The sequence below is a fragment of the Aedes aegypti genome, unplaced genomic scaffold (genome assembly GCF_002204515.2).
Source record: "Aedes aegypti strain LVP_AGWG unplaced genomic scaffold, AaegL5.0 Primary Assembly AGWG_AaegL5_hic_scaff_69_PBJ_arrow, whole genome shotgun sequence".
Taxonomy (NCBI): domain Eukaryota; kingdom Metazoa; phylum Arthropoda; class Insecta; order Diptera; family Culicidae; genus Aedes; species Aedes aegypti.
The window spans coordinates 1-11,731 of NW_018736384.1; the positions used below are offsets into that span (position 1 = coordinate 1).

At 38.8% G+C, this 11,731-nt stretch overlaps 1 protein-coding gene across 1 annotated transcript; it reads right to left on the bottom strand.

Moving 5' to 3' along the window:
• Positions 1 to 6,671: 6,671 nt before the first annotated feature.
• LOC5567776 lies at positions 6,672 to 9,617 on the bottom strand (the record flags this gene model as incomplete). Its single annotated transcript, XM_021857070.1, is given in 11 exon segments — positions 6,672 to 6,782; positions 6,865 to 6,936; positions 6,938 to 6,993; positions 7,059 to 7,287; positions 7,352 to 7,416; positions 7,482 to 7,673; positions 7,676 to 7,847; positions 7,911 to 8,053; positions 8,115 to 8,494; positions 8,556 to 8,740; positions 9,507 to 9,617. Coding segments are annotated over 11 exon segments (1,716 nt in total), but the record flags the coding sequence as incomplete, so codon positions are not given.
• Positions 9,618 to 11,731: the final 2,114 nt, after the last annotated feature.

Consider the following 11,731-nt stretch of genomic DNA (forward strand, 5'->3'; position numbering starts at 1 on the left):
GCTCAACTCAAGCTCTTGGGTGAAATTATTGTTGATGTTTCCATGAAAGAGTTCTTGGTCGAATCCTTGGAGGAAATTCTGGATAAATTCCTGGTTGAATCCCAAATACGATTCTACCCCATTACCCCGAATCGCCATTACCCGCAATTCCAAAACCCGAACGTCCCATCACCCCGAATGACATTACTCCGAATTCCAATATCGCGGGGAAATGTCATCAATATCATCATGTCATGATAATTGAAAATTCGGGGAAATTGCAAGCTTGATTGGCCGCCCGTGGATGCTACTCCAGTATCGCCAGATCTGCTGCACTTTCACAAGGAATAAATCAGATGATTGCTTGGAGATAACAGACACCCTCAGTGTATAAGTGCTGGTGATCTTCTATTTTTAGGCAACTTCTATTTTTAGGCCTGCCACGTCAGAATACAGAACAATGTGGGGAAGGAAGAGGAATTAATGTTGCACTTATACTGGCCCACTGTAGACCGTGGAGGCCAACTACATCTACACCAGTCCATGAAGGATTGTATGGATTGGGGGAAAGGCATGGCAGAGAGATTTGCTTTTGCGGTTAGCAGACTGCCTAAGTATCAGGAGTAAGGAAAGGCGTGCTATAATGATGGAAGAATGGAAGCGTTAAGGAAACGGTTTCTTGTCCGGCCGTTTGCCATGAACGAATATATTGTTTTTTTTTCTAGTACTTCATATACATTGTAATACTAGAACAAAATGTAGTACCAGTGTAATTCCTGGAGGAGTATCTTAAAGATTTTTGTTTTGAAAACTCTTGATGGTGGAATTATTCCTGGTGGAGAGATATCACTTGCAGAATCACTGGAGGAATTCCTGGAGGAGAAGTTCCAAAAATGCTAAATTTCCTGGTGTAATCTCATTCGGAATTTCTGGTATGATATGTGTAAAAGAAAATAATAGTAGGACCTCTTTAATCGTTCCCGATAGAATCCCTCATGGAATTCCTAGCGGAGTTCTTCATACATTATCTCGTCCAGTCGCTGAGAGTATTCCCAGCGAAATCTCAGATGGATTTGCTAATGGAAGTTCAAGATTTGTGAAATCCCTGGCAAAATTCCTTATGGAATTCCTGTCAGACATCATGATGAGATCACTGGTGGGTTCTCTGGTAGAATCTTTAGAGAAAATACTAGTGGAACCGTTGTAGAAACTCCTGGTAATATCCCTGGATATTTTTTTGGGAAAATCGCAGAAGAAATTCCTGGTGGAAATGCTTGGAAAAAAGTATTTTACAGTACTCTTTAGAGGAACATCTTAAAATCATTAGAAAAATGTTTCTGAAGGAATTGGAGGTATCAAAACGAACGATAAAAGCATTTGAAGGTAATTCAAATATCGTTAACAGATATCCTTTAAGGATTTCAACAAGAATTTTATAAGAGAATCCATTTTATTTTTATAGTCTTTTCAGGGAGCACATTATGAACTTCTTTAGTGATTTCATCAGGAATTCATACAGGGATAGGCATAGAATTCAACAGGCATTTGTCAAAGGTTTTCCTCAAGAATTCTTTTCCAAGGATAAAAAAATGTGAATATGTGAAACTCCTACAGAGATTCGATACATAATTTTTGTAGGAATTTCATCAAGAATTCCACCACAATGTTGGGGTTCCTCAAGAATTTCATCCTGTGATTCTTTCAGGAATTCTTACATGGACTTCTTATGGAATTTCCCAATGATTCTTTCGAAGTTTTGATTTGATTTACCAGTTTCGGGTTTGATTTATTTTCTGGTGTGAATCTCTAGGGACGTTTTCTGAAGGAATTTATAGTTGAATCTCATAAGGGCTTCATCCCTGAAAAATTGCTGCTAAAATTCAGGAAGAATTCCAGGTGGGATTTCTGGAGAATTCCTGGAATTTATGGAGAAATGCTTGAAGAAATCTCTGGAAAAAATTTCCTGTGGAAATATTTTTGAGGAAGTTGCTTGAGAAATTTTTGGAAGTATACCTGAAGGAATTTGGGCAATACTTTAAAAGAAATGTTTACCATTTGCCGTTTAATGTCCTTAGGGATTTTTTTTAAAGGAATTCTAAAGGCTTTTTTTGAAATTGAAAAATTGGAAAATTGGTGGTAGAATTCCTGCAAAAAATCATGGGAGAGTTTTTGGAAAAAATCATGTAAAAATTCAAGAAATATATAGATTATTCACTACATTTTTTTGTGAAATCTCTCAATTCGATTGGTCGATGGAATTTCTGCAGGAATTCAAAAAAAAAATCTAACGTAAATTCCTAGTTGAATTCTTCGTGCAAATTTCCTAGAGGAATTTTTAGAAGAATTCTTGGAAGGACTAGCTTGGAGAAACTCCTAGCGGAATTGCTTATGGAATCTCTAGAGGAACTCTCTGTCAAATCCTTGGATGATTTCCTACATACTACCTGCCAGGAATTCCTGGATGATTCATTGGAATCATCCTTGGAAGAATTCCTGAATAAACTATTGAAGGAATAAGTTTAAATCTCTAGAGAATTTATTAAGGAAATAATGAAGGAATTTGTGATGAAATATCCGGAAGAAATTCCTTAATAAATAACGGATAGACACTAGGGAGAAATGTCCTGTTTTCCATGATGAAATTTCTGCAAGAACACCTGAATGTATTAATGAATATTTAGACAAAAGTGCTGGTTTAAATCTCTGAAGTAGTTGCTGGAGAAATTTCTGAAGAATATTTTTGGGAATCCCTGATTGGACTTAACGAGCACTATCGACAGGAATTCAATATAGAATTCCCTGTAGAAATTCTTGAAGGGATTCTTGGAAGAATCTCTGAAAGTATCTCCGGTGAAATTCCTTGTAGAAATATCGTTGAAGAAATTCGGAAAGGATTTGCAGATATATCCTTGGATTTTAAGGAAATTTGAAATTCTCAAAGGACTTCTTGATGAAATCTTGTAAAAATTTAAAATTGTGAGTGATTCCTAGCAAAATTTAAGAAGGATTTTTTGAAGAAATGCTTGAAGAAAATGAAGAATACTCAGGAGTCTCTCCCCCTTTACAGGAACATTCCTAAATTGTTGGTGGCCAAATGTTGGTCAAACAAACTGAAGGTCTGTGGGCTGCATCATGCTAGAACTGCAGCGCCTATGGCATGTCGATCAAGAGTCGGCTGCAGAGGATCAGGCCTGCCGAGGCTGGTCCCCTGTAACATTGTTTAAGAGGAAAAAAACACTATCATCGTTTACAAATTTTCAAAACAAGTTTTTTTTGCTCAATATAAAATGTATATGAAAATCTATCATTGCATTGCACTTGCTATCTGTAATGCTGTAGATTCTCTTGAGGATATCTTTTTAATTTGAACGAAAAAACTGGTTTTTATTTTTTTAAATTGCTGATGATGGAATGATGGATTCTTGAGCCTTAAGGCGGCTAGGGGCCGGATGGAAAAAGTGGTCTTAGATCAGGGTAATGTCTGTGCATTCTGTATACCACTTGAGCAATTCAGCGAGAATTGATTTTCTTTTAGAAATTGCTCCCGATATCTTTTTTTAGGATTATTATTATTATTATTATATTTCTTTTTTAACGTGGCTTCTCGTCCTTGGCGAGTTAGCCACTTTTGAAACTCCCTTGGGATTCATAAATTCATTTAAGGATGTCTCCAAAAATCCCATTTTCTGACATTTTCTCTGGAAATCCTATTTGGAATCGTTCCTTAAATTAATTAATTCCATTTCAAACTGCTAAAATTATCTGAGCATTCCTACAAGAATTACTCTTGGAAGTTTTCAAAGATTCGATCAGTTCGATTCCACTAGTAGCATCTCCAAACATTACCTTAGACAAGGATGCCTAAAAAATTGCTCCAGGGATTGCAAAGCATTTGTTTCCGGATTATTCCAGAAATTACTCCAAGTATTACGTATGAAAATCCTATGGTGATTCCTGCGGAAATATTATCTGGAAATTCTTAGAAAGAGGTTTTTTTCTTGTATTCAATCTTAGTGTTCTCTTGAGTACTTCTCAAAAAGTTCCCCAGATAATGTTAAAGAGAATTCGGATAATAATTTTAGGATTTACTGACAAGTACTCCAAGTGATATGACTTGATTTCCTACATAAATTATAACTCAAACGCATTGATTTGTTCGGGAATCAACCATGTGGTTTTCCCTAGAAAAACTATAATGACTTTTCTTTGGATTCGTCCAAATATTCAAACAGGAATTCTTCTAATGATGCATTAGGAATAATGTCAGAGATTTTTCATTAGAAATTCTTTTAATGTTTACTTCATGTTTTACTATCATTTATTTTAAATACTTCTAAGAATATAAACATCATGCTTATAATTCAAAGAATATTTTTAACATATTGCTCCTTGATGTTACAAATTTCTATAAGAGATATTAGAAAAAAAATATGAAGAAATCCTTGGAGGTTTTCTTCCTGAAGTATTTCGGGAAGTAATTCGTTTAGAATATCTGGATGAATTTTCGAAGCATTATTGGAGGAATTTATGTAGATATATAAGAATTAAGAGGATGAATTTCTGAATGATGTTTTTTAAATCATGCTTAAGAAGATTCCAACTAGAAGTTCTGATAGGAATACTAAAGAATCAGAGTTTTCTCAGAGATACTTCTGAATAAAACTTTTGCTAAAATCTGGGCTAAAATTTATGGAAAATCTTTGGCCGTCTTTCAGAAAAAAGTAGTAGTTTCTGGAGAAATCTCTGCAACGTATTGTAGTTTAAAACATTAAACTACGAGTTACATCCATGGCTCTTTTTTTCATCGATTCAATGGAGAATAATTGGGAGATACTTTAAGAAATTCGGGGAGTTATTCTTGTATGAAATTTTAGTGCAATCTCTCTAAGGGAATTCTCGGAGTAATCCTGTATGAAATTTTCATAAACCAATCTGGCATTTTCCAATGCCTTAGATAGACCCGTTACTCAGCGAACAAATTGAACCAAAATGCGTTTTGGATGTGAAACAAAAAGCAAAATAAGAGTCCTTCATAATTTATTTCATATTCATGAACTTCATCGCATATAATCTCAAAATGTTTTGAGTATACTCAGGAGACTTAAGCAACGTGATTCATGATTATAAATCTTACGTTCCAGAGCTCAGGACGTCTTAGCTGATTTTAAAATATCTGATGATTCATTCAAAATGACTAAATGGACATGGGTAAATTCATATCATAACTTTCTACAGCGAATAGATTTCAAGTCAAAATGTAGGTTCCCTTTTCTAAGCTCTACGACATTTTTGGTTCCATAGTTACGAATCAGGGTTGTTAACGTTAATCAACGATAAACGCCGCTAACGTTGATTTTGCTCTGGATCAACGCAACGCCGTTGCGTTGATTTTCATGGTTGTTAGCGTCAACGTTAACGAGTTTGCGTTGAAATCAACGTCAACGATTAGCGCTAACCTGAGAGAGACTCGCGAAGAGGAAAAATATCAACGTCATATGCAGCCCAGATTCCCCTCTCACGAAACGTCAAATGCAGCCCACCGTTTTTATGGCTGAAAAAGTGAAAAGTATTGTGTTAAAAGTAAATTGTTATTAAAAACTTCAGTCATCGATGCAGTTTTTTCCAAAGTTGCTGATAAATCTAAGTAGAAGATTATTTATTTCTAATGTCTGCTACGTTTGTTGGCATGAAATTTCACTCAAACGGCTATTTATGATTCGATGTGATGCAAAGTCAACCATTTTTTGCTGAGAGTTTCATGTGAGGATTTGAACAGCTTGCGCATGATTGGTATAAACACAAAGTGGAATAAGAAAAAAACTCAGCAATCACAGAAAAAGAAGACCGTCTTCGCGAGTCTCGTCTCAGGCGCTAACCAAAGCGTTGATCTTATGTTCCGTACAGGTTTCTAGAGAATGTTTCGAAGCATCAATAAACAACACGTTTCTATGCTGATATCCCGTATCCAAGGAAAATTGATTAAAAAATCTAAGTTCACTGTGCAGAGCAATGATTTGGCTCCCAACAGTCAGCCTCTTTAAACGTCAGAAACTTTGCTTGGAAGAACTTTCATTAATTGCAAAAGATTTTCCAAGCAATATATTGTATCCTTTCATCGTTCCAGCCCCCACAGCAATGGGCCAAAATCGTTGCCAGAGAGCGGCTTCCTTTGCCTCCATGAAGTACACGATATCCTTTTTTCTACCCAGCAAAAACATAAAATATTTCTGAGTGACCACCCCAGGATGACCCCGATCTCCCATTTTCAAATACAAGTTGCCATAACTTAACATGACAGACAAAAGTTTCATTTTGCAAGACTGTGGAGCCCACTAAGAGGAAGTCAGTTAACATTCCAGATAAACTGCAATAAGATCACGCATGTTTGTCTTTCAAGGACATGTCAAGTTTCAGAGTTACTTATTTTTAAATACATCACATGATAAAAGTTATTAATTTTTTTAGACATCAAAATCTTCGTTAACGTTAAAAATAACGAAGTCGTTGACGTTAAATCAACGCTGTACGTTAACGTTATCGTTAAATCGATTTTCAAACGAATCAACGCAAGCTTCGTTAATCGTTACTGGTTAACGTTAACGAATTAGCGAAACGGCGTTAATCGTTGATTAACGTTAACAACCCTGTTACGAATATAACTCAGAGTGTTCTGAAATGATTCAAAAACTTACCTTCTCTAGCCTAAGTAACTCCAGGTTGGATAGTTTGGAGTCCGGGGGTAGTCTTATCGATAAGATGATATTTTCATCGGTGATGTTGAATAATGTCAATATACAAGAGGTCTGTAATTGGAAACGTGAACCGGAAAGTACAGTTTGCAGATTAGTAACGTGTGATCGGTAATACACTACAATGGCCCATCACCTCATTATTTATATGCTGCTGCACGTACTGCTGCAACGCTCTAACAGCGTCTTGAACTCCTAAATTAGTGTTGCGGTCTTAACAGTGCTTCGTCGGTTGAACTATAACCTAGTAACAGAAAAATTCCACCTGAAAAATTGAAAAACGGAATTCGTCAGATAAAGGAAATTTATCTCTGCATCAACCGGGCGTACCTGGTAGCGAATACTCGCCAGGGGGTGGTCGCATACATATAAACCTGCCCGAGTAGCATAGACAACGCCCCCGATAGGCTTGATAAGCTGGAGCAGCGTGACTGTAGTATGCCAGCGATGTCCGACACGGCGCCAGAGGTACGCATAGTGCGTGACAAGACAGCGATAGTGTTTCTCCTGCCCCGCAGGTGCACAGCTCGCTGCACTCGGCATCGTCCAGCATGTATAGCTGTTTGGGAGGTAACGTATGGCTTAGTAGTTGCTTTAAAAGGTATAAGGGAAGTTGTGCTTACCCTTCGACTTTTTCCCTCCGCTATGTGCTGATCGGACTGCTGTGAACGTTGAACTACGCAGTATCCTATCGAAAAACAGAACTCAGTTATACTCAGATACATCAGGTTAGCCAATATAATGGAAACTCACGAATCGGCACCGGCGTAGTCGTAGGTTCCGGCGTTGTCGTTGTGGTAGTTGTCGGAGGAAGCGTTTCGATTTCAACCTCTGTAGTTAGCATCTGCAGCACCTGTTCATCGGGGCGTTGGTGGGGTATCCGGTTGTTGCCATTCGAGTGCCGATAATGATCATCTTCCTCTTGATCTTCTTCTTGATGATCCTTTCCGAGAAAGAATGGGAGCCCTTCCCCCTGGGTTCCAGCTCCGTGGGATGAAGGTCCAGATCGGTTCGTACAATCAGTTCATTGCCTTTGTGCACCAGGGTTTCCGGACGGGTATCCGGGGTTTCGATGTAGTTGGTCTCGATCGGTTGTGGTACGGTTGGCTTCGGACGGTACTGTTGGTAAAAAAACAAGTTCAGTTAAATGCGTTCCTCAATACCAGAAAATATTATACTTACGACTGGTTTCGGTTTCGTTGGCGGTGGAGTTGGAGCTTGTGTAGTACGAGTTGTGCGCATTGTTGTCGTCGTAGGAGTAGTGGTCGTCGTCAACAAACCTAGTTCAGCTAGACGCTTTAAGTGAAAATCTTTTTGGGATTCAACTGTAAAAGTAATTAATTGTTATTAAAGTTGCTTTACAACAAAAGTATATAAATAACTCACCGACACAAGGATTCAGCCAGAGTAGCCGCTGCCAACCGAGACAGTCGTATAGCTGTTGCACCTCCGACCCCTGACAGGCGCAGTTCGTCCGAAGAGGTGTTCCCAGAATTCCCAGCATGGCTTGCCTGCAAGCACTGGTTTTGCCGGCACACTTTTTCGTTACACTATCCACGGCACATGACTGTTCGAAGACCTCCAACCGGGAGCGGCAGTCATCGTCCTGTCGGCACATTTCAGCTACCGCATGGCAAGACGGGGGCGGACTGAACAAGGCTCCATTCGATTCCTGCGGGCTGAGATTCTCCGGAGGCCTCTGAGCGCAAGCCGGATGCAATTTTTCCTGAGCAATCATGCAGCTGTCGTGGCGATTCGGGGTTTTCCTGGGATTAAGAAAAGGCGTTGTCAGTATCAACTAGGTTATTCTTATTTTGTTGCACAAACCTGCATAAACAGAACGCTATGTCCAAACTGAGATCATCGTGGATGCCCTTGTAGAAACTTTGGAGAGAATTCATGCAGGCGTTCCGATTGCACCGATGCAGGTCACAATGCATCATAACCGTCTTGAAGGCCGTGTAGCATGATGGATCCGACCGGCATGAGTCCATGGCCAGGTGGCAAGTGCTCTGTAACAGAAGTAGATGAAAAGGATTGTAAATCAAAAGGCTACAACTATCTTTCTATGTGATTCAGTCACTAATTTCATATTCGTACATGGCACTGTTTTCACATCAAGATGATAAAAAAAAACTATCGAATGTCGTCGAGTCTCATATTCCTAAAAGACTCAGTTTATCAATGATAAACTTTTGACTGGATTATTTTATCATTTCAACTAATGTAAATGTTTATATAACAATTACGAATATTGTACGAATATAAATTTGAGCTATTGTATGAAGATTGATTAATTGTAGATCGATAGCGGATAAACCCAGAATGTTATTAGCCATTGCTGTCGAAAGTATCCTTCTTCATTTTTTTGACATTATGTCCTGGGACAGAGTCTGCTTCTCAGCTTAGTGTTCTTATGAGCACTTCTACAGTTATTAACTGATAGCTTTCTTTGCCAAATTCACCATTTCCGCATTGGTATATCATGTGATAGGTCCGATGATACTCTATGCCCAGGGAAGTCAAGGAAATTTCCATTACGAAAAGATTCTGGACCGACCGGGAATCGAACCCAGACACCTTCAGCATGGCTTTGCTTTATAGCCGCGGACTCTAACCACTCGTCATTTTGTATTGAACAGTCAAACCTCGATTTACGAATGTATTATAGACAAAATAAAACTAAATATAACTGCATTGAAATAAGACATCGTTCAAAGAGGCTTAAATGTTTTTGAGATCTACTATTGCATTTTTTAACCCTTGCTAAATGCTCACCTGGAAATGGATGAAACTCATCTCTGCTTCCTTCTCCTCTATATCATCCGATCCGACTATTTTGTAGATGGGCGGAGGTGTTGGCAGTCCAGTGGATTGGGTAGTTAGCATCGGTAGGCGAATTCGCAGGAACACGAGAGCGCGAATAAGATTCCGGTTCGGCGAGGTACACACGTACGGACGGTTTCGGTTGATTGACGATCGCCACCAAACGCGAGCGGTACCGAAAAGTAGCGATGGGAAAAAAGAACGAGAAAAAAGGAAATCCGGTCAGTGTGAAAGATAAATCTTCAAATCCCAGTTGGGATCCTCAGGTATAAGAAAAAGGGAAGATGAGTCTGTGTTTTATTCGTATGTATGATACGAGGAAAATTTATTGTATCATTGCGCTCGTCGTGCACCCAGCTTTTCTCTGGCGTTCAAAAATACCTCCTACAATCGTGCTTTTTGCGAATTTTGAAACCGGGGGATTTATTTGCCAGGCGTTTTCAACCTCATTTCCTCGGCAAACTCAGTAAGAATATTCAAAGGTAACATAAAGTTATGTATTGCATGTTTACTCTGCATGTTGCACCCTTGAGGTGAAACATCTCGGAATCCAAAGATGGCCGTCACAATGGCCGAGTTGTACCACTACTCACGTTTTTAAAGACACAAAACTGGATAAATAGTTGGCAAACGTTTCTGATCTTCTTATTTTAAGCTTTCTGTTAGTGCACAAAGCCAAAATAAAAAGTTCACTGTTGTTGGATGCTTTCTTCGCGTAATTTGTGCCTTTGAAGTATCAGTGCAATCTTAGAAGTTGATTCCAAACTGTTTCACCTTAAATGAATTAAAACAAAATCGAGCTCTTCTGGACCGTTATTTCCCAGCTGTTTTGAGTGGGATGAATCAGAGTTTTTGTTTGTTACTGAGGCATAGTATAAGCTTATTACCTACAAAATGTCTCCAGAATCAATTGGAAGACAGATAAGAAACTGCGGTGGACGTAAAGTGGGTGGTAGCGTCTAATAGAAGACCTGACTATATATGACACAAAAGAAGCTCCGTAGTATTAAGCATCTCTGGGCATCGTGAAGTTTGAGAAAATAAGGCAGAAATAAGCCTAAAATAGTAGTTTACGGAACAAGTTGCAGAATGATGATTTTAACAGCACGAATCGTAAATTTATCGGCTACGAGGCTTGTCGAGAAGGTTAATTACGACGACTGCTGTAAAAATCGAGTTCTGCAACGAGTTCCGTACAACATTTTTTGCAATTTCATAGAAGACCACTTGAGGGTCTCAGAAATTATATCGGAATGCATTAACTATCATTTTATAATTTCTGAAAAAATGTTGTGTTATGATTCATTACGCAACTCGAAACAGTTTCGTAATGAGAAAGCGTTTCGTAATGAATCGGTACAGTACTGGTTTCAGTTGCGTAATGACTATTCCCGCACTGCATACTTCAGTGCAGGAAAGTAGGCCGTTTCATGACAGATACCCCGAATTCCAATATCATGCGGAAACGTCATCAATCTCATCATGTGATGGAATTCGGGGATATTGAATTCGGGGTAATGGGGTAGAGTCATCCAAGTAATCAGTTAGTACTTTAATTCACTCTGCCTGCTAATATCTTCTTCCTTCTGGCATTACGTCCCCACTGGGACAGAGCTTCTTCTCAGCTTCGAACCCACGACCCTCAGCTTGGTCTTGATGAATAGCTGCGCGTTTACCGCTACGGCTATCTGGGCCCCCTAATATAGTCTGCTAATATAGTACTTTTATACAACTGACATGCCCTACATTAGCGTTATAAGGCCAAAAATGTGAATTAGCTGGCTAGCGGTCACTGGGGTATGTTCACATACGAAATCCATTGCAAATAATGTTGTTGCATTACACGCGAGAGTTGCATCAGCGATAGCAACGTGCAGTCACATCCAATAAAGTGCGCACTTGCTTGTATTCACGAAAATAGGCACAAATCATGTACTTGGAAGATTTCGGTTTTCATAGAGAAGGAACAAATGTATTCAAAATAAGGTGCCCACTTGGCGTTCCCTTTACTTAACCATATTTTACTCTTACTTGTCGCAAAGGCTTTTGTCGATTTAAGACTTTTGAGAGACGTTTTGAAGTAATTTGAAGTGAATTTGAAGTAAAAATCTGTTCAGTTGCGCTGTTACACGGTGAAATGTGTTTAAATTGACTATACTGGGAAACCCATTGAATAA